Consider the following 21475-nt stretch of genomic DNA (forward strand, 5'->3'; position numbering starts at 1 on the left):
TCCTTTCCCGTGACCTCAGTTCCCGGCGGAGCGCGGCAGCACCACGGCTGTGCTCCGCTGTGCTCCCGCGGGGCCCGCTCGCCCCCGCGCCCGGCCATGGCGCGCTGAGCGCCGCGGAGCCGCCAGCCCGGGGCCGGCCGGGGCAGCCGGCAGGACGGAGCCGGCAGGACGGAGCGGGCCCGGCGGGCGGGACGGCGCTCGGCCTGCGCCGGGCGGGCGCGGCGGGCGGCGGCGGGCGGAGGCGCCATGGAGCCGGCGGAGGTGAAGGACCGCATCCTGGAGAACATCTCCCTCTCCGTCAAGAAGGTGAGAGCGGGAGCGCGGCGGGGGCTGCGGATAAAGGCCTGGGGCCAGCCCTGGGCTGGGGCTGCGGGGTTGGGGACAGCCCTAGGACGGCCCTGGACGCCGGTGTAGGCCCGTGCTGGGGTGGCGGTGTGGTGGACAGCCCTGTGAGGGTGGGGACGCCCCTGTGCTGGGTGTGGGGACAGCCGGGAGGACACTCCTTCTGCCGGGACTGTGGCATTGGGGATGACTGGGGACCCCGCTCTGCAAGCGCTCTGGGCCTGGGGACATCCATGGGGACCCCGTCGGCTGGTGCTGAGGACAACTCTGGGACCCCTTCCTGTCCTGTGGCTGGGGCTGTGGGCCTGGGGACTCCCCTCTGCTCCAGGGTGCCCGTGGAGCCTGTGGCTGCAGAGGCACTGATGGGACACAGATGGTACAGAGGTACACTCTGGGACAGGAGTGTGGGGTCAAGGGCACCCAGGGTCCCCTTTGACAGATATTTTTGGGGGTGTTCTTGGAGACCCCCTGTGCTGGGGGTGTGAGGTTGGATGCAGCCTTCCTGGTGATGGAGAAGTGTGGAGGTCACCCTGCCAAAGGGACACTGGCAGGGTCACTCCCAGGACCCTCTGTCTTAAATGGTTGGGATATACTGGGATTCTCCTGCCCAGGGTTCCTCTTTTCAAAGGACAGGATTGAGGGGACCCTGTTTCCTGGGGCTCTGTTCAGGAGGGGTTTGGAGTCCAGCCTAAAACCATTGTTCTAGAGGTTCTTCTAGCCAGGCATGTCCTGTGGGGGGCACAGGATAGAGGGGCAGGACCTGGGACATTCTCCCCATGGACACAGGGGATGTGTGGTTCATTCCTGTGCCCTGCTCTGTGCCCTCAAAACAGGGCTCTCACCTTCTGCTTGCCTCTCATTTCTCCTTGGATGGTTCCTTAAAGCCTATCCTGTTGGTGGAGGCATCCATGAGCTGGCACAGAGGGGACCAGGATGCTGGAATCTTTGGGAAGGCCAGAGGAGTGACTTGTGAGGACATGCCAGAAGTTTTGGGTTGGCCCACACATGAGCTCCAGCCAACCTTGAAAAAGAACTCCTGTTCCATTTGAGGAGGCAACGGGAGTTTATTTGTGTTTGTCCCAAGTTTTAGGGGAAAGGCTATGTGTACTTGCTGTTGTTTCTTCAGTTGTTTGGTTTCCTCTGCCTTATGGAACAGGAGTTTTCCTGTGCTCTGCAACGTGTCCTGACACAGATTCATCCATGAAAACTTGGTTTATGAAGACCAGCACGAGTGAATTCCAGGTGTTATTAAGAAAGGCATGGCTGGACACTGCCTCTGGGGTGTAAGATGGATGTGCAAACCTCTCCCAGCTTTTTTCTTCCATGGATAGCCCTGACCTCTGGTCTCTTGCCTTTTTGTTCTCTAAAAATTAAGGATAATCTTATATCTGTCTGGAAATCAGTGGATGTTCAGTCTGCTCTAAGCTCTGTTGCAATGCTTCTGCCTCAGTTTCCCTGTATGTATAAGGAATACAAGTTCACACACAGGATTGGTTGAACATAATTTATTTGCATTCAGAAAATCCTTGGAAGATCATGTTTGGAAATGCTAAAAAATCAACGTGATGTTTATTTTAATTACTGTTGTGATTGAAGAGGACTCTTCAGATCTAGCTCTGCCAACACATCTTGGCCTGCCTCATATCTGCCAACTCCTGTCTTGGTCCAGCAGTGAAAATTTTGGGATTTTCTAATCCTCTCTGTTCATTCTCGTTCAGAGCAAAACTCAGGGAAGTGCAGGAGCCTACTTGAGGCTGATGGATTAATTTCTACCATCCCAGTGAAACCAAACTCAGGCCATGGTGAAATTCCACCCTGCTTTTTTTACCCCCAGGATGCAGTTCTCCTTCCTCAGGGAAATCACTATGGAGCTGCTGTTTTTCCCCAGTGCTTACCTCTCCCACTTCAGCCTGAAGTCTCTTTTTCTCTGTGAGTGGCAAGAGCAAAGTATTAGGTTAAAGGAGCAAGTGGCTTTGTGCTGGGAAATCCTACTCTCTGTCATCCTTGTCTTGAATAACTCCTTGCCACTGGAATTTTGTCATGGGGCTTGGAGGAGTTTTCCAAGCATCCTTCCTCTGATTTCAAAAGCTTCCTCACAGTGTGGGTTGCTCACTCCTTACTTTGATCGCTGGTGCAGGTGTGGAATGGAGGATTTGGATGTGTCTATGGTGATGGTTTTCTTTTCTCAGCTGCAGACCCAAAGAGGAGGAAACAATGCCTTATTATTATCATGGAGTTGCCCTGTGCTCAGCAGCCTCAGATGGGAAAGGAGAGGAGCAGCAGCACAGCCCTGGGAATGGTTTGACACTCAGGGCTGTAACTGCACCTGGCTGTGACTTCAGCTTTTACCAGGTGCTGCTGGATTTTAGGGATGGGGGAATCAGAGCACAAGCAGTGGGTGAATTCTGTACAAATCCACAGGAAAAAAATGCTTCAATTCCAAGCAAATCCCTCAAACCTCAGTGAACAGGACTGATTATCCTATTTTCCTGGAAAGACATGAGGGATGGAGCACAGATGGAAAAGTGGCAAGTGTGCTTGGAAAGGGAAATTCCAGCCTGTGGGGTTCTCTGTGTGGTTCCCAGGTACCAGGGGGAGATCAGTGGTAGCTCTGCTGTGGATTTCAGAGGTGTGAGGTTGGAGGTGTGAAGTCAGGCCTCTTCTGAAAAAAGTGAGGCAAAACACCTAACTTAGACAAAATAGACTTCTCCAACCAGAGAGATGTCAACAGTTTTCTGTTCTTGGTAGCTTCAGGAGAGGCTGGGAAAGCTCAGCACTGGGGAGCTGGGTCTTTGCTTCAGTTCCATGGGAACTGAGAGAATGGTTTTGATTTCCCATCTACAGCTTGTCCTCTGAGTCCTCCCTGGGAGGACTGTAAATGAATTCACAGGGTGATGCTTTCTGCACACATGGACAGTGTTACTTCCATCTTCTGACCGTTTATTTTCTCTTACCCCACTCAGTTCCCCTTCTCCTAAGAGGGTGGTGCTCCAGCTCAGATTACTGCACAAATTGATGCCTAACCCTTGTTTTTTGTGAAGATTTAGGACTTTTTTTGGGGCAGAGGGCTGGGGATAGGCATGTTATAGCTCAGTGTACAGGCTGTAGTTCACTCAAGTCCTTGTTTCCATCTAGGAGATGCTGCTGTGTGTGGTGGCAGTGGGATGAGAGCAGCTTCCTGGTGCTGCCTAGGTGAACCCTAAACATACCAGAAATGCCAACAACTTCAAATCCATCCTTGGCCAAGCATCTGTGACAGCTGGTAGCCAGGAGCTGTCACAGGTTCCCTGGTCCATGAAGCTGGTGGTTTGTGTTCTCTTCGGTTTCCTTGAATATTCCCTGTGTGCAGGAGGGGCTTAGTGCTCTCCTACCTGGGATTAGGTGGTGAGAATGCAAAGTCCTTAAACAATGTTACTGCTGACAATTCCAGGAGCTGAATGTAAAATCAGAAAAGAGTTTAGAATCCCAGATTTTGGGACTCCTCTCTGGTTTTCAGGCCGTTCTGCTGGCCTGAAGGACACACATTGCCATGAACTCTGCAGCAGCTGATTCTTGGTGCATGTCAATCAGGTGGAGCAATGGTTTTTTGCTGACTTCACAGGAGTTGTTGCCAAAAGCTCTGGCTCTGCTCTGTTTCTGCACGACTTTGGGAAGGTTTCCACTGCTCTCACAGCAAGTTAATGCTGACCCTTTGATGCCTATCTCTGGGTTGGATTTTTAGCCCTGTACCCCTGAATTGCCTTTACAGTCTCCTGTGCTGCTGAGCTCTGCCTTGTGACACCTTTGCTTCTCCTACACAGCGTTGGGTTTGGGCATGGCTTAGTGCCCCCGTGTCCTGGAGAGGAGCAGGGAGTGCTGGAGTGGAGCATCCTTACTCAAATCACATAGGGAATGTGCTCATCTCTGCCTGGCTGGATTTATTTAGCCCAACTGCTGTGGACACAGAGGCAGCAGCTCTGGAGCTGTAAAACAGCCGGTCTCTTGCCTTTGGCTCCCTTTTGAGAGGCACCTCTCTGGCTCAAAGACCACAGGGGTTTTATCTCTGCCAGGGTCTTTCCTCTCGTTCACTCACATCTCTTCAGGCCACATCTGTTGCTGCTGCAGGGACACATGAAGAGGGTAGCCCTGCATGTTCCTTTGCTGTGTGTCCCAGGTTTGCCAGCTGCCAAAAACCTGTGGGTGAAGGTAGCAGCAATCTCACGGAACTCCTGAGTTGTCCATGAAGACAAGACACAGGGGTCACCCAGGGGCTTTGTGTATTGGATACAGCTGTGTATTGTTTGGGTTGCTTGAGTATTTCAAGGTTTATCTCTTGAGAAATTCCTCTTGCCTCATCCCAGTGATCAGGAAACTTCTCTGACCATCCAGGAGCCACTCTGGTAGTCACACTCACACCACCACCGCTCTGATGATGATCCAGGGTTCATCAGCCACAATTTCAAGGAGATTGGGTTCTGCAGGTACCTAAACTGATGTTTGTCCCCCATAATACCCAAAATCAGCTCTGGAGCTGAGGGTGGACAAGGCTGTGATAACATTTTGGAAATTAAAAAGTCCCATTTGTTCTCCCTCTAACACAAAGCGTTTTGCTAGGAGAGCAGCTGGTTTAGGAGGGTGAATTTAGCCATGGTTTTCCCAGGGAGCTAAAGGAAAGCCTCCAAGCCTCTCTGTCTCTGATTGCACAATTTTGGTGGCTGTTGAGTGCTTTCAGCTTTCCCCACTTCTGGTGAACCGGTCCAAGAGGTGTGACTGAACTAAGCACGGGCCGGAGGCTGTGGGCAGTGGGGAGGGACTTGGAGCTGCGATACACAGTGTGTGAGAGCAGTACCTTGCTTGCTTCTGGTGTGTTTGCCACTGGACTTGGGGTTTTTCACCATAAAATCTGTTTTTTCTGTTATGCTGAGCATGTGACCTTCCCACCTGCCTTTGGTTAGTTGACTAGTTAACTTTGTTAGCTAGTTAGTTAACTTTGCTGTGGGTTTCAGCTTTGCTTGTGTCAGGCTCCTGGCTCTCCACATCTCCAGGCTGCTCCAGTGGCGCTCGTAGTGCCTTCCAGGTGCTGATGCTCTGAATGTGCCTGGTGTGTTTTTTCTGGAAAAAGCCCCAAAATGCAGGTGAGGTGCATGAAGTGGGAAGCTGGGCAGTGAGGCCAGTGCTGGTTTGTAAGGAGTGTTGAGTCAGATCATGTGTGTGACCTCCAAAATATCCTGCTAGAGCTAGAGTTTTACACCTTTGTGTTGTACAAGTGTATGAGAGAGACTGGCGCCCCTGCCATGACATTCAGCCTGCATTTATGGATGCTATGGAAAACTAGGAGTTTTCCAGGCACAGGAGTTCAGCCTCCTCTTTATCCATTTGCCACTGAATGTCTGTACCCTCTGAGCAGGTGTGAAAGTGGCAGTTCTGAGGTGTCTGTCCTGGCCCTGCCCGCTGTGTCTTCCCTTGGCACTGAGCTGTCATTGCTTGGGACAAGGTCACTTGCCCTTTCTCATGCTCCTGGAGCTCCAGGATCGCTCCTGAGGGTGCTGAGCTGTTGCAGATGGGGAAAACCCCTCATCTCAGACCATGTGCTGTGGGTGAGAATGAGGGTTTTGGAGCACCTCTCCCCTCTTCCACCCCAGTTAAAGAGCTGAGGAATGCAAAGGATGTTTGTTGTTCTTTTGTCATGTTTGTCGTGCCAAACACGGAAATACCAAGCAGAACAAGTGAAATGGAATTGATGCTGGAAAGCTGCTGGTGAAACATCTGCAGGGCAGATTTACAGAGGGGAGATGTGGACTCAGTTGGGTTGTGAGCAGCCCTGAACAGGTCAGGAGACTGTTTCAGTATTCCAGTGAGATTTTAGAATTACTGAAGGGATATCAAAGCCACCACAAGAATGATTAGATTTGGGAATGGGCTTTCCAGAACAGTTCCCTGATTATTTGTTGGCTTCCCTTGCAACACTGGAGCTCTGCAGATCAGGCTGGAAAGCCTCACACTCATTGAGAGCCACTGTGTAATTAATATGTTATAAAATTGTGCAAGGAAGAGCCTGTCTTGTGTGTGCCAGCGTGGGGTGGAGTGTGTCACTGCTAGAAAAATGAACTTGTGATTGGTAAACAGCAATTAAATCCTCCTCCTCGATGGGAACGAGGTGTAAGTGTTTCCCAGTGGCAGCCAGGTCTCTGTTCCCCTTGGACAAACACCCTTCTGCTCCAGGCTCTCCCAGGTGTGTTCAGCCCATGGTGTTGTGGCTCTCTCCCTGCGCAGGTTCTGTCCCAGGAGCTCAGACCTGGTGGTGGCTGCAGAGTGCTCCCGGTGAATGCAGGGCTGGGATGCCTTCTGCATGCCAGCAGTGCTTATTTTGGCCACAGGAATGTCTGTAAATAGCCCTGGCTCAGGGCTCCAGGCTGTGCCCCTTACGAGTGGAGGAGTGGGCTCCTCCATCTGAGCCAGCCTTCAGCTCTTCCTTCTGGATTTGGGGCACCAAGGAGGCAAGGGGAAGAGCATCTCTCTGGAAATCCAGTGATAATGTTTTTAACCCAGTTATTTGCCTCCTTCCTGATCTGCCCAGCTCCAGCCCAGCGTGTCAGGGAGCTGCTTTGTGGGTGCCTCATGAAGTTTGGTCACCACCTCCCAGACAGGTCTGACTGCGGAGGGAGAAGCTTGTTCAATTATCCATGTGTGTTTTATAACGACTTACAGGAGACTCCATATAAATACTCCATAAAATTCCATTTTCTGGGGCAGTGCCACATCACTCCTGCCATCACCACACTCGGGCAGGTGCTGGGATCATCCCTCGTGATCCTTGGGGTCGTAATTCCTACAGATTTTCAACTAGGCATTGGATCTTTGAAAAATGGTGCAGCTGGAGTTTGTTCCCCAGTTGGGAAAGCTGTTTCACCCTAACTTCTCTCTGTGTGTCTTCACCCTTCTTCCCAAGCCAGAAACACCTCCCCATCAGCTTTTGCAAGTCTTTCCCCACCCTGGCTGGAGGGATGACTCCACCCAGGAGATCCTGAGGCTTGCTGTGTCTTGTTTCCTCCCTGGACAGGGTGGCTGGGCAGGGATTCACCTGGCTGATGTCTTTTGGGAATTGCGCTCCAGTGAGCCATGCCTGTCCTTGGCTGGGTGCTGGAAGCCTTTGGCAGTGTTTATTTTGGAGGTGGGTTTGCTCTGGGTATTGCCATGGGGCCAGGTTTGCCAGCAGCCTCCCCAGGAAGGGGGATGCAGGGGAAGCTGGTTTGCACAGAGCAGGGGGCTCAGTGCTCCTTGCAGAGCAGCTAAAAGGGACACCAACCTTTGGTGTAACACAGAACAAACCCTTCAAAACCTAAACCCCTTCCTGGGGGAAGATTGGGCTTTCCCAAGGAAGAGAAATCTGTTTTTTAGATGGAGACAGCCAGCATTTGCTAATAGTTTGCACCTTTGGATGACAGGAGTGGGTCCATCCATGGAGAGGGATGGGAGCTGTGCACTGGCTGCAGGAAGGAGCATGACAAAGTTCTGAGTTATTTTGGGGAAAAGGAGGAAAGAAAAAAGAGGAAATGCTTCTATTTCCTCATCTCTTTTGCTGTCCAGGCTTGGAGTATCTCTGTCACGAGGAATTCCTCCAGTCAGAGGCACACACAGGCTCCAACTTCCCTCCACACTGACCTCCCCAAGCTGTGTCTCCTTTTTTTCAGTGGTGAGCTAACAAAATGCCTGATTTATTCTTGTTCCCCCCAGCTCTCCCCTACAGTTGCATTTCCCCAGTCCAGCACAGAGCCTGCAGAAACACCAGAACCTCCTCCAAGGGTGGCCCAGCTCCCTTGAAGAGCCCATAGCCTGGCTGGGACAAGTTGGGAATTTCTGAAAATAACATATATATTGTCTGTAATATTGTTGTGGCTCAGCTGACCTGTTCTTGCTTGTTGCCAGCAAACAGCCATGGCCTATCCAGCTGAGATTACATCCTGGGAGAGTAATCTCCCTGCCTGGATGCCAGGGATGTGTGAGACAGGACCTAAATAGATCCGTAAGCTCTGGGTGCAGGAGGAGGCCTGTGGGTCAGCTGGAAAGGGATATAGGATTTGGGTGCAAGGGGATTTCTAGGATTTCTGGCAAAACTGAGGAGAGGCCTCGTTCATGTTGGAGGCAGAAACAGAGCAGAACTGGGGTTTATTTCTGCTCTGAAGCACTTTGTGGTGGCTGCAGAGGAACCACCAGACTCTGCTGTAGTGTTGGCTGGGAGGGAAGAGGCTGCTCACCATTGGGGAACTTGGTTGTGCAGCACCATGGCACTGCTGGGCAAGGTTCTCCCTGTGGTTACTGCCTTTAGGGTACTCTCAAAACAACGGCTACACCCTGTGAGTAAAACCTACAACAGACTTTAGCAAGCTGAAGGATCACAAAAAGCTTTAATGCTGGGTCTGAGTGTTTTGGCACTTCTGGCTGCTCCTCAAGGGCTGGAGAAAGGCATTCCAGCCATCCCATCTCTTCTTTCTGCAGCTGCAGAGCTACTTTGCTGCCTGTGAAGATGAGACACCAGCCATCAGAAACCACGACAAGGTCCTTCAGAGGCTCTGTGAACACCTGGACCACGCTCTGCTCTACGGGTGAGCCTGGAACCTGCCTCTGGGATGCTGCATTTCCCCATGGCAAAAGCCTGGTGTGCAGCCTCAGCGTGGGGAAAGCATCTAGGCAGGGATTGGGGTGGGATAAAGAAGCTTTTGCTTAATTTTCCTCTGGGATTTTTCTTCCTCCAGACTGCAAGATCTCTCCTCGGGGTACTGGGTTCTGGTGGTTCACTTCACGCGCCGGGAAGCCATCAAACAGATCGAAGTGCTGCAGCACGTGGCCACCAACCTGGGCCGCAGTGAGTACTCAGAGGGTCCCCAGCTCTGGCTTTGGGGACACTGGGGAGGCCCAGGTTGTGCTGAGGAGTTGGGGCTGCTGGTGGATAGAGGGAGCCGTTGAAATCCGGGTTGCAGGCGAAGGAATAGCGGAATCATTAAAGCTAGAGAGGACCTCTAGTCCTCAAGTCCCACCATTAGCCCAGCCACTGCCATGTCCTTCCATGTCCTAGGCCTGTACTGGTGAGAGCAGAGCTGAGTACAGACTCTACTGTCACCTCTCTCTGCACCAGAATTTGTGTCAAATCTCACCTGGGCTGATTCACAGGGATTCTCCCTCTGCCTCTCCCATCTCCCAGCATTACTGGCAGGGCTCCCATCCTGCTGGAGAGACACAGCTGTGTGGCTACTTCTTCACCTGTCTTTCACCAATTTGACTCCAAATCATCAATCTCTCACTGGCATTTCCCCTCCCACAACCCCAAACTTCCCTCATAGTTGCTCCCCTCAAATGATACAAATGAGTGATCTGAGGGGTTTTAACTAATTTGTGACTATTTCTAGGCTTGTGTCACTTCTCAAGTGTTTCCAGATACATCTCTCTGCTGCTCTGTTTCCAGGCCGGGCCTGGCTGTACCTTGCCCTTAATGAAAACTCCTTGGAGAGCTACTTGAGGCTGTTCCAGGAGAACCTCAGCCTGCTGCACAAGTACTATGTCAAGTGAGTATCCCAGCTCCTTCTCCTTTGGGCAACGTTTGACATCCCTCCATGTCAAAAGCCAGCCTGAATTTGCCAGTGGGGGACAAGCAGTTGATGAGGGGTTTTTTTTTCCTTGTGGGATTTACGTGATTAATTTGAAGGTCCTAGATGTGAATGCACTGTCCTCCTATCTCAGTGAGGCACTGCAAGCATCTCTCCTAGTTCCTGCTTTTACTCTGCAGTCCTCTTTACATTTTCCATGATTTCTGAGGAGCTGCTGAGCTCCTGTCCAGGCACCCAGCTTTGCTGGACACCTGGAAGTGTGGCTGTAGCTGAGTTTTGGGACAGCACAGAGTGGCTGCCCACAGAGGCAAGTGGACTGCTGGCTTCAGGGCCGAGCTATGGCAGCTCAGAGATTCCCCCAAAGAAACAGAAGAGCCCTTGTAGCTGCTCCTTCTCTTTCCCACATCTGTAAAGCTCTTTTGTTCCTCCCTGTGGCAGGAATGCCCTGGTCTGCAGTCATGATCATCTGACCTTGTTCTTAACACTGGTGTCTGGACTGGAGTTTATCCGCTTTGACTTGGACCTGGTGAGTGTTGGATCTGTTCTCCTGGCTCTGGGAGAGTGGGAATGTGGAGCAGGGCAAGTCTAGGTGGGACAGATCCCACAACTTGGTTCAGGGTGAACCTTCTTGTTGACCTTCAGCTGAAAACGTGATGCTGATGATTTTGGGAAAGACTTTTAGTCTTTGGGGATCCAACAATGGGATTTATTCCTGTTGCTCAGTTCTTCATTGTTTGGAGGAGGAACAAGGCAGCTGCAGGGCAGATTGATGGGGATAAAGGAGCTGAGCTCTGCAAGTGCAGAAACCCTGGTGTCCCTCCAGGAAACACAAATCCACTGGATAACCCTTGGTAACCACTGGGTTTCCTCTGAGATGGACACTGAGAAGGGACCTTCGAGGGGACAGTCCCACTGTTGGGTGGCATTTCCCCCAGCTGTGTCAGTGACTGGAGCCTGACTCTCACTGCATTCCCTGCAGGATGCTCCATACTTGGATCTGGCCCCGTACATGCCAGATTACTACAAGCCTCAGTACCTGCTGGACTTCGAGGAGCGCCTGCCCAGCTCCGTGCACGGCTCCGACAGCCTCTCCCTCAACTCCTTCAACTCTGTCACCTCCACCAACCTGGAATGGGACGACAGTGCCATTGCTCCATCCAGTGAGGGTCAGTGGGTTTTGGGCACAGTGAGGGCAGGGCTGGGTTGTTCCCACATACCCTTCACATAAGGGCAGGTTTTAGGCTGGAAAAGACCAAAGCAAGAGACCCAGCAGCCAGGCTGGGAGTCCTTCCTGTCTTACATCCTTGGGAGGCAGGACAAGGGAGAATGGGTTTAAACTTAAGAGTTTTAAATGAAAAGATGGGAAATTTAGATTAGGTATTAGGAAGAAATTCTTCCCTGTGAGGGTGGTGAGGCCCTGGCACAGGGTGCTCAGAGAAGCTGTGGCTGCCCCATCTCTGGAAATGTCCAAGGCCAGGCTGGACGGGGCTTGGAGCAACCTGGGATAGTGGAAGGTGGCCCTGCCCATGGCAGAGGGTGGAATTAGCTCAACTTTAAGGTTCCTTCCAACCCAAACCATTCTGTGCTGATTCTATGCCTCAGACTGGGAGAGAAGGACTTTCCCTGCAGGCACCCCAGGCCACATTCCCATCCTGTGGGTGTTAGCAAGAACTGGAGCAATCTCCCCTCAGAGTGAAGGCCTTGCCTGCATCTGAATGTGGCTTCCAGGGCTGCAGGGGAAGTTTTAAGTGTTTGTTTCGCAGTCCAGGGACTCACATGTGCTGGACCTGGTGGGGAGTAGTTTCCAGAATCTTCTCTGTGTCTGTGGAATGGGAGAAAGACAGCCAGTGGTCTTGGAGGTGTTGGTTTTTCCTCTTGCTACGTCTTGAGCAGCCTGATGGGTGTCCCCAGCCTTCTGGTGGATGGCTGCTTAATGCTCAAGAGAAGAGGGCTTTGGAGTAGAGACCCAGGAGATTTTGGAGATGGATTTTGGGTTTGGCATCATCTCAGCCATGTGTCCAGGCAGTGGCTATGCTCTGTGTCTCAGTTTCCCCAAGCACAGAGGGGTTTGGTGCTGATGTAGGAATGCTGGATCAGGACCCAGGAGGGCAGGAACTGCTGCTGTTCCTCTGGTGTGGAGGAATTTAACCATTACCCTGCACATCATTTCAACAGGAGCATGTCTCTACCCTGAGAGCGTAGGTAGAACTGGGGACTGTGGGATCAGAGGCTGGGTTTTTTCCTTTAATCAGATACCTGGCTTTGCAAACAGTCATGAGTCAAACATCACAGTATCTTTTGGAGGTAAGTGTGAAGTGGGGAAAGTGAGGCACATAGAGATTAAATTGCTTCCCAGAAAGGATCAAGCCCTAGGTGACAGTTTACCTAGTTTAGTTTCCCAGCAGCTTGAATAATGAGGCCTTCACCCTTCCCTGGTCCCTTTGTAGCTCCCATAACACTGGTTGTTCCAGAAGGAACAAGCATTAGTGCAGCTGGTTTCCATTCACATCCACATTCCCTGTTTTCTCATGTGTTTCAGATACCAATGGACAATTGTTTTGTTTCTTCCCATTCCCATCTCCCTCCCAAAATCCCCTTCACACTCTCCCCAAATCCCCACTTCCATCCCCACTACCTGTATTTCTAATCCTGAGTTTTATCCCTCATTTTTGTAGATTATGATTTTGGAGATGTCTTTCCAGCAATGCAGACCATGCCCAGCAGAGACTGGGAAGGTGGGACACGCTCATCTCTTACAGCATTTTGGTTTTCTCTCTGCATTGCTGCCCCCTGAGCTTGCTGCATGTTCCCATGTTTGTTTCTTTAACAACCAGCTGCCCTGTCCTGATGGAATTCTGTACAGGCCCAAAACGTGGGATGTGCCAGCTGCCCTCATGCCATGGATTTCCTCTTTGGGGTGAAGCACACAGGGTGCTGATTGAAAAACTGATCCACCATCACTGCTTTCCTGAAAGCCCTGGAAAACAGCTGAACTAATTCTGCTGCCTTTAATTTGGGGCATTTTGCAGTGATTGATTTGGGAAGTTTTTTTTTCCCTGGATCACCCTGTCCTGTGTTAAAACTTCTCCCATGAAGCCACAATATCCAGCATATGGCCTTGCTCAGTTAGGGTCCCTACATTATTAATTTTGCCACTTTTTAAACACACTTACCAGCTACCTCTGGCCTTTATGGCTAAGAGCACTTGTCCTGTTTAAGGGAATTTGTTCTTCCTCCACATGCAGCCCCTGTGCATATCCTCCACTGGAGCAGCATCCTCTCTGCCTCACCCCCAGAGGAAACACCCACACTCCATCCTTTTAGCTCAAAGCTGGATGGTGCCTGAGGGTACAACCTGAATATTTGGGGAATATATGGGAAAATCTGCCTGAATTCCATGTGGATCGCTCTCAGGCTCTAACATGCTCCCTCTTGCTTTCTTTTTTACCCCACGCACAGGGATGTCACAGAGGTGGTTTAACCTGTCCCTGGAGGGTACAAACCACATTTCCAAACCCAAGGTGCAGCAAACAGCTCCAGTGTGGGTGTTGTGTGGAGGCTGAAGCCCAGGGGTGCTGGGGGAAGACAGATCCCTCTGGATTTGAGGATTTAAAGCCCAATTGACATCCCTGGTCATACTCTCCTTGCTCCAGGGCTTTTTCAGTGGGAACAAAGTGGCATTTTGGAATCATCCAGCACAAGCTACCTGGATTAGTTTTACAAGGGGTTTCATTTTCCTCCTCAAACCCTACACCCCAAATCAGTCTGCCAGGGCTGTGGTTCTCTTCCCCAGGGGTTTTTCTAGCTGGCTGTGAAAAGGAATCATAGAATCATGGAATGGTTTGGATTGGAAGGGACCTTAAAGATCATCTCGTTCCAATCCTTAGTCATGGGCAGTGACACCTTCCACTAGACCAGGAATGGTGCTGGAGAAGAGAAGGGCATGGATAACTTTCCTTTAACCATGATTTTGGATGGATAATAGATAATAATAGTCCAAGCATGACTCCTGCAGCCCTTCTTCACTGCTCTTTTTCCTTCTGAAGACTAACATGGGCCCAGCTGTTTGTGCTCCGCCCTGTCTGTGCTGCCTGCTGTCCTTGGACCCCCGTGAATGTTTGTCCCCTCTCCAGCACACTCCAGCCCCCACGTGTGTCTCCTGTGAGCAGAGGAGAGCAGCCAGCTCTGTCAGGATCGCTGCTCCATGGGCTGGCTCTGTCTGCCCCTCCAGCTGAGCAAGCACCTTCCCACGGCCCCATGGCAGAGAGAGGCAGCAGCCTCATTGCTCGCTGTCACCTTGCTCAGGTGGCCCCAAGACCCCTCAGACTCTTCCCACAGACACCACCTCTGCTGCCCCATCCACCTGCTGGCTCCTGGGGGGCTGAACTGCTGTGTTCAGGCACTCTCTGAACTGCAGAGGGCTGCAGGGTCTCACGCTGGCCTCCCTGTCCCTCCTCACCAGGAGCTGCTGGCACTGCCAGTGGTGCCCACACAGCGCCCCAAGCTCCCGGTGCGTGGCTCGGTTTGCTCTGACTCCATGCAGGAGCCCGAGCTGATCCACGCTGCCCACCTTGTCCCTGCAGACGGAGACCTGACGGACACGCTCAGCTGCCCGCGCTCCACCGCCTCGGAGGCCAATGGCAGCAGGGCCGCGGCCAGGAGCCCCACACAGCGCCACAACCCCTTCAATGAGGACAAGGCTGAGGTGCCATCCTCCTCTGACACCACGCCGGTGCACACGGCTGCCCGGGACAGGGCAGAGGCCACCCCTGAAGGAACGGACCAGTCCGAGAGCTTCACAGAGCTGGAGGTCATCAGGTAGGGACAGGGCTGCTGGCTCAGGGGCTGGCAGATGTTGAGGGTGTGCCACCTCCTCTATCCCAGCGAGGACGGGCTCTGTGCTGCAGCCTTTATTCAGCCCTGTGAGGCTGGGCTGGGTCCCTTGGGCTGATTCCACATCACCCCTTTCCCTGCCAGTGTCAGAGGGCTCAGAGTAATCCATGAGCATTTGTTTGGAGCTCTCTCCAGCTGGTGGCACCTTTGCAGCAGCTCTGGGCTTGGATCTTCTCTCCCATCCTGTCCCTCCTCCTGTTTGTCAGTGAGCTGTGACCAAACCTGTCGTGGGAGATGCCTCTGCAGAGCTCCTGGCTGGTGTCCTTGGACCCCAAGGGATCCCTCAGAGCCCTCAATCCAGACAAAGAGCTCAAGGCTCTGCTCACACCCAGCAATGAGGACTCCCCAAACCCGCCCAGCAGGGCTGTACTTTGTTCTCATGCCCGGTTTTCCCAGGGAAGGAGCAGAGGAGCTGGGTTTTACACGTCATCCCACATGGGAGGCACGGGGAAGAGGAGCACTGGGCTCACTTCCCAAACAGGGGTAACCTGGCAGCAGTTTGGGTGGTGTGGGTGCTAGAACACTTCTGCAGCACATCCCGTTGTGCTCCAACCTTCATCTCCCTCTTCTGGCAGGTGGGGACACAGCATTCCCACCTCTAGAAACCTCCTCCCTTCCCAGCTTCTTGATCTCAACCAGGGATTTCTCCCACATCACTTAAGCTTCACAACCATTTGTGACCTTTTTACAGCTGAAGGAAAGCCCAAGGTGCTGTGTCAGCAGTGACACCTCTTTTTGGGAGAGGTAGGAAAAAGCATCCATAGCTTGTCTCATGAACACTGGCATGGAGATGGGGGCTCTGCATGGCTGCACACTGAGCGATGTTCTTGATAGAAGAATTTCTCTGCAGTAGGGAAAATTGTGAAGGAACGTTGTTGGGAAAGGGTTGGGCCCCCATGCGTATTGCAGAGTCTAAACAGGTACAGTGGGTGATGTTCTTCTCTGTCACAGGCTAGCCAAGAAGAAGAAGACAGGCAAGAAGAAGAAGGTGAAGCCCGAGGAGGCGGTGAACAGCCCGGTGCCGGCAGCGCCCGAGGCCAGCGGGGACAGCGGCGTCAATGGGCTCAGCGACAGGGAGGAGCTGAGAGACGGGGGCCCCGCTGGCCCGGCTGGGCCCGAGGAGAGCAGGGAGTGCGCTGCCCTCGGCCCGCTGGCCCTGCGCATCCCCGAGATGAAGGACACGTCCATGGAGAGCGTGGGGCAGCCCCTCAGCAAGGTCATAGACAGGCTCAACGGGCAGCTGGACCCCGGGGGCTGGAACGCCGCCCTGGAGCCCCCCGGGCAGCCCTTTCGGACCGGCACGCCAGGGGAGACCCCGGATGGATCGTCCTCTGGCGACTTTAGCGAGGGGATTTCAGCCCCCATGGACTTCTACCGATTTACCGTCGAGAGTCCAAACGCTGCTGCACCAGGTGGTGGCCACCATGACCCTCCAGGGCCTGGCCAACCGCCACATGTTTCTGGTAGCCCTGAGGCTCCTGAAGAAGAAGAAAGCAGAGAGGGAGAAGCAGTTGGGGCAGTAGAGGAGACTGAAAGGGCGAATGAACCTCAAACTAGCCAAACAGAAACCACCAACACACAGGCTCTCTGTGAGCCCAAGAAGGAGCAGCCCAGCCCTTCCCCGAGCAGCGCTGAGGACTCTGGGGTGGAGGAAGGGCAGGGCAGCCCCTCAGAGCTGACCCATCCCTCCGAGTTCAGGTGAGGATGGGTTTGCTCAGCAGGGAGAGCATCTTCAAAACAATCTTGAGCTCGAGTTGACGCCTTCCCTTTTGTCCTTGGTTTGCGGGACAAAGCCCATCCTTCTCCAGGAGGCACAGAGGGTCAGAAAGAGAAGGTCTTGGGGAGCTAACAAGTGCCCAAAGCATGGACATGTTCAACAAGAAAGGGGATTGCCCTTCCTGGACTCACCCAGCACCACATCCATGTCCATCCTCTGCTGTCTCTCTCCGCAGGGTGGATAACAACCATCTCCTGCTGCTGATGATCCATGTCTTTCGGGAGAACGAGGAGCAGTTGTTCAGGGTAAGGGGTCTCCATCAATCAAAGGATCAGCCCTGTGCCTGCATCAGCCCAGGGCTGAGAGCTCCTTTCTTTCCTTGCAGATGATCCGAATGAGCACGGGGCACATGGAAGGGAACCTGCAGCTGATCTACGTCCTGCTAACGGATTGCTACGTGTACCTGATCCGCAAAGGTACCTCATCCCGACAGCCTCTGGGCTCAGTGGCAGGGCTGGAGGCTCCATCCATGGCTTGTCCGTGGGTTAGACCATCATTGCCTCCACTGCCAGTTCCCTCGAGTCCCCTGGTGACAGCAGGGAGCTCAGATTGGCTTGTCCCCAGAAGCCCTAGGACACGTGTCCCGTGGCTCCGTGCTGCCCGGGACATGGATCGGTTTGCAGGTGCATCGCTGCTGCTGCAGAGGGGGTGCTGTGCCCCCCTTCACGTGGCTGTCTGTGTCTGTGCCAGGGGCAGCGGAGAAGCCGTACATGGTGGAGGAGGCCGTGTCCTACAACGAGCTGGATTACATCTCGGTGAGCCTGGCTGGGGCGGGCAGCCGGGGGAGCTGGAGGCGAGGGTGGTTCAGTTCTCACCTGTCCAGGGGTGAAGGTGCCAGGGGGATCACAGTGGGGTGTGTTTGTGTCCATGGGGAGTGTTCTGGGCAGTGAACCTTTGAGACTGGGAGAGCTGGCAGTCATGCTCCTTCCAGTGCCACCTCCGTGGGTGCCCACCTTGCTCATGTCTTTGCACAGACAGCACTGACCACTGACCCACTCCCTGGGGCCAGAAGCCTGCTCAGCCCTGCTCTGTTGCCCCTCATCCATCCCATGCCTGTGTTCCCTAACCATTGCTGTGTGGCACAGGTTGGGCTGGATCAGCAGACCGTGACCCTGGTGTGCACCAACCGGAGGAAGCAGTTCTTGCTTGACACTGCCGATGTGGCTCTCACAGAGTGAGTGGGGAACTGGAGCGTGGAACTCTGGAATTCTTGGGCTTGGGGACAGTGGGAGACTCCAGAGACAGCCCTTCATGACAGCCCTGCCGCCCGTGAGGGGTTTGTGCGTTGGTTTTTGATACCCCAGCTGATGGCTAGAAATGCCTCAGGCATGGATACAAAGAAAGTATCTTCCCTGGATACACAGTCACCCCATCCCTCAGTCTGAGCTTTGGCACTCTGGGCAATGATGTATCCCTGTGTCACTTGGGATAAGTAGGGATGAGCTCTTGAGTTCCAAGGCATGTCCCCAGGTTTGTGTGTGTGCTAACAGCTCAGGGAGGTGACCATCAGGTCATACTGCAGCCTTGTCAGAGATCTCTGCCTCCTTCTCAGGTTCTTCCTGGTCTCCTTGAAGTCAGCCATGATCAAAGGGTGCCGGGAGCCCCCTTATCCCAGCATCCTCACAGATGCCACCATGGAGAAACTGGCACTTGCCAAGTTTGTGGCGCAGGAGTCCAAGTGTGAGGTGAGTTTGGGTATCACCACCATCACTGCAGGTGACAGAGGCTCACAGGAGACTCCCTTGACCTCTCCTGGTTCTTACAGGCCTGCAATGTGGTTGTGCGTTTCTACGGTCTCGTTCACTGGGAGGACCCCATGGATGAGGCGCTGGGACCCGCCAGCAGCAGCTGCTCCTCTGCAGAAAACGCCGTCACCAAGGACGGCATCCTGCACTACAAGGCAGGGACCTCCTACCTGGGCAAGGAGCAGTGGAAGCCCTGCTTCGTGGTGCTCAGGTGGGCACTGGGGTATGGGTCAGGGCTCTTGGGAGAAGGTGCTGGGAGCACTTTGCTGCCCGAGAGATGCTTGGGAGGTGGAGAGGACTCATCTTGCCACCTAAAGGGGCAAAGCCACTGGTTTGAAGGCTAAAGCCACCATTTATGGGTGCCCAGCAGCAGGAATGTGGCCCCACAGGGCTGCAGAGGTGGAGGGCAGGACAGGGGTGGCTGTGGGACCACAGGCAGGGGATACCAGAGCTGAGCTGACTCCAGTTACCCTCTCTCATCTTCCCAAACGGCAGCAATGGGATCTTGTACCAGTACCCAGATCGCACGGATGTCACCCCTCTGCTCTCCATCAACATGGGGTAAGTGGCACCCAGACTCAGTGGGGATCGAGGAGCTACTTGGGGTATCCAGGGAGGGGTTCCAGGCTGCATCATGACCTGGTCCATGCCCCAGGAATTCCAGCTGCTCCTGCCTGGGGGCAGGTGCCCATTTGTTTTGGCTCCAGTGCATGCCACTGGAAATGGGCTCATTTCCTTCCTTGGATGAGGCCTTGGCCTCTGAAGGGTGATGTATCCCTTCAAGAGCCCTGCTGGGAGACCCTCTGTACTCAACTCCAGCTCTCCTGCAATGTGAAGAGCCTGGAGATGGTCCTTGGAGCAATCCCAGGGGATGTGATGGATGGGAAATGAGTGCTGGGAACAAGGGTGAGGTGCTGCCCAGGGAGGGCAGTCAGAGGCTGTTTTCAGGCTCGTGCTGGCCCATCCATCCCACTCATCTCCATCCTCCCCCTCTCTCCCAGTGGCGAGCAGTGCGGGGGATGCCGGCGTTCCAACACCACCGACCGGCCCCACTCCTTCCAGGTGATCCTGACGGACCGGCCCTCCCTGGAGCTGAGCGCCGACAACGAGGAGGACATGGCAGACTGGATGCAGTACTTCTGCCAGGCTGTCTCCAAAGGGGTGAGCTGGGGACAGGCCCTGAGTGGGGGTGCTTCAGCCCCCTCCTTTGCCCAGAGCAGGAGTGTCTGCAGGATGGAGCTGGCAGCTTTATCCTGAGCTAGGAGGGTTTCCCCACAGGGCACCCCATGGAGCTGGGGCTCCATCCTGCCGGGTTTTACCCTCCCTTCCCCACCCCACGCAGGTGATTCCCCACGGTGTTGCCCCCACGCCGTGCGTTCCCTGCTGCCTGGTGCTGACGGATGAGAAGGCTTTCACGTGCCACGAGGACTGCCAGACCAGCTTCTTCCGCTCGCTGGGCACCGCCGAGCTGACGGACGTCACCGCCGTCTCCACAGAGGCTGGCAAGGAGTACTGCATTCTGGTGAGTGCAGGGCTTTGGGACCCCCGGGGCCGGGTGAGCACCCAGCGCTGACACCTGGCCTCTCTCTTGGTGTTTAGGAGTTTGCTCAGGACAGCAAGGAGTTCCTGCCCCCCTGGGTCTTTTATTTTAGTTGCACTACAGAACTGGAGAGGTTTCTGTCAGCACTGAACGTCGTGTGGAGGAACATCTACCAGGTGAGCATGTGAGGCTGCCTCACGCCCTCATCGAGTGAGGGACGGCAGAGGGATGAATTTGTCCCTGTAGGGTAAACCCAGCTTTTCCTCAAAGGGCAGGAGAGCCAGGGAGCTCCTCTGGGTCCACATAATCACAGATGTGGGATTTAGAGCCTGGCAAGACAAGCCATGGGCACCCAGTGCTGGTGAGGGGAGTGGGAGGAATGTGGGTCAGCCCTGCTGTCACCATATCCACGACACAGGCGACTTTCCCATGTGGATCTGAGATGGTTTTACAGCAAGAGGGAGAAGTGACTGTTGTCTGTCACTCCTGACACCTCACACCTGTGTTTCAGGTCGATCTCCAGCACAAGGCCATTGTGGATGCTGCTGTGAAGAAGAAATGTGAGGATGCCCAGAGCCTCATTGACAGCGCCTGGCAGCGCAGCGACAGCCTCTGCCGGGGCCGGGCCGAGCGGGACCCCTGGTGTTAACCCTGGCCAGGGGAGGACAGCTCACAGGGGGCCATTTTTGGGGATCAGGGCCTGTATCTGGCCAACTGGCACCCCAAACCCTCCTGCCATCGCTTGGTCCCCACCAGGGCTGTGCCTGTAGCGTGGATCCCGCGCTCTCCGCCGAGCCAGGGACGTGCGGCATGGTCTAGGGAGCAGCCAGACGCTTCAGCACCTGCGCCTTCCTCCTCGTCCAGCTGCCACGGGGCAAATAATTTGCCTTTCACAGAATGGAATCCCAGCAGTAGTGAAGGAGAGGGTGGGAGTGGAGTGGGCTGGGACAAGCATCCCCGTTCTGGTGGGGAGCAGGACTGGGACTTGTTCATTTTTGAACAGGGTTGGGGCGAGGCGGGAACACTCAATCGCTACCGTGCATGTTTTGTTGCTCATACAATCACCGAGGACGACATCGCTCTGCCTCCTCCTGGAGAGCTCACCTGGGGCCTCCGGACACCACTGAACCACTCACAGCCTGCCCAGGAGGTCTGAGGCTAAGGAAGAAGGAACAGGGCCAAATACTCGTCTTTAAACATGGTTTTAGGAGATCTCAGCAGCCGGTTTGTGGTTTGAACGCTGACCCCGTGCACTTGGGGGAGAAGAGATGGAGTCCCACGTTCTTGTTCTTCAGGTGTCCTGAGGGACATGGTCATGTGGCTGCCACCAAACACGTCCCCATCTCCTCAGCTCACTGCACCCGAGGCCAGCGAGGAGCCATCGCCACTTGAGCTCACAACGAGCACTTTGGGGCAAACCCCAGCTTTTAAATAATATTAACAGTAATAATAATAATAACCTGGAGACCTTCTCATGTAATATATGTTCACGGGGCCTTTTTCTGGGAGGAAACGTATGTGACTGAATGTATATGTACATACATCTGCTTCCTTTCCCCCCTCCCCAAATAAACAGACCTTGGTAACTCAGCCTTGG

General features: G+C 53.9%; 1 protein-coding gene across 2 annotated transcripts; it reads left to right on the forward strand.

Moving 5' to 3' along the window:
• The first annotated feature begins 153 nt into the window (after positions 1-153).
• PLEKHM2 (pleckstrin homology and RUN domain containing M2) lies at positions 154-21468 on the forward strand. Of its 2 annotated transcripts, XM_023940328.2 has the most exons (20): positions 154-306; positions 8818-8924; positions 9075-9184; positions 9782-9881; positions 10362-10449; positions 10903-11089; positions 12599-12658; positions 14507-14741; positions 15768-16514; positions 16769-16838; positions 16919-17009; positions 17284-17348; positions 17679-17767; positions 18146-18278; positions 18359-18549; positions 18834-18899; positions 19340-19499; positions 19681-19860; positions 19938-20054; positions 20390-21468. In XM_023940328.2, exons 1-20 carry the CDS (start codon positions 247-249, stop codon positions 20525-20527), a joined length of 2994 nt encoding a protein of 997 aa, XP_023796096.2. In that variant the 5' UTR covers positions 154-246; the 3' UTR covers positions 20528-21468. The 2 variants fall into 2 exon arrangements, with proteins under 2 accessions (XP_023796096.2, XP_023796097.2); XM_023940329.2 differs by lacking the exon at positions 12599-12658.
• The last annotated feature ends 7 nt before the right edge of the window (positions 21469-21475 follow it).

The sequence above is a fragment of the Cyanistes caeruleus genome, chromosome 22, assembly GCF_971803275.1.
Source record: "Cyanistes caeruleus chromosome 22, bCyaCae1.hap1.1, whole genome shotgun sequence".
NCBI lineage: Eukaryota > Metazoa > Chordata > Aves > Passeriformes > Paridae > Cyanistes > Cyanistes caeruleus.

What these genes read in the sequence shown, in the direction of transcription:
- PLEKHM2 (XM_023940328.2), top strand. Translation starts at nt 247, where the DNA reads ATGGAGCCGGCGGAGGTGAAGGACCGCATCCTGGAGAACATCTCCCTC. An exon ending in GACCACGCTCTGCTCTACGG is followed by an intron (nt 8,925 to 9,074) that starts GTGAGCCTGGAA and finishes TTCTTCCTCCAG; the next exon opens with ACTGCAAGATCTCTCCTCGG. An exon ending in ACCCATCCCTCCGAGTTCAG is followed by an intron (nt 16,515 to 16,768) that starts GTGAGGATGGGT and finishes CTCTCTCCGCAG; the next exon opens with GGTGGATAACAACCATCTCC.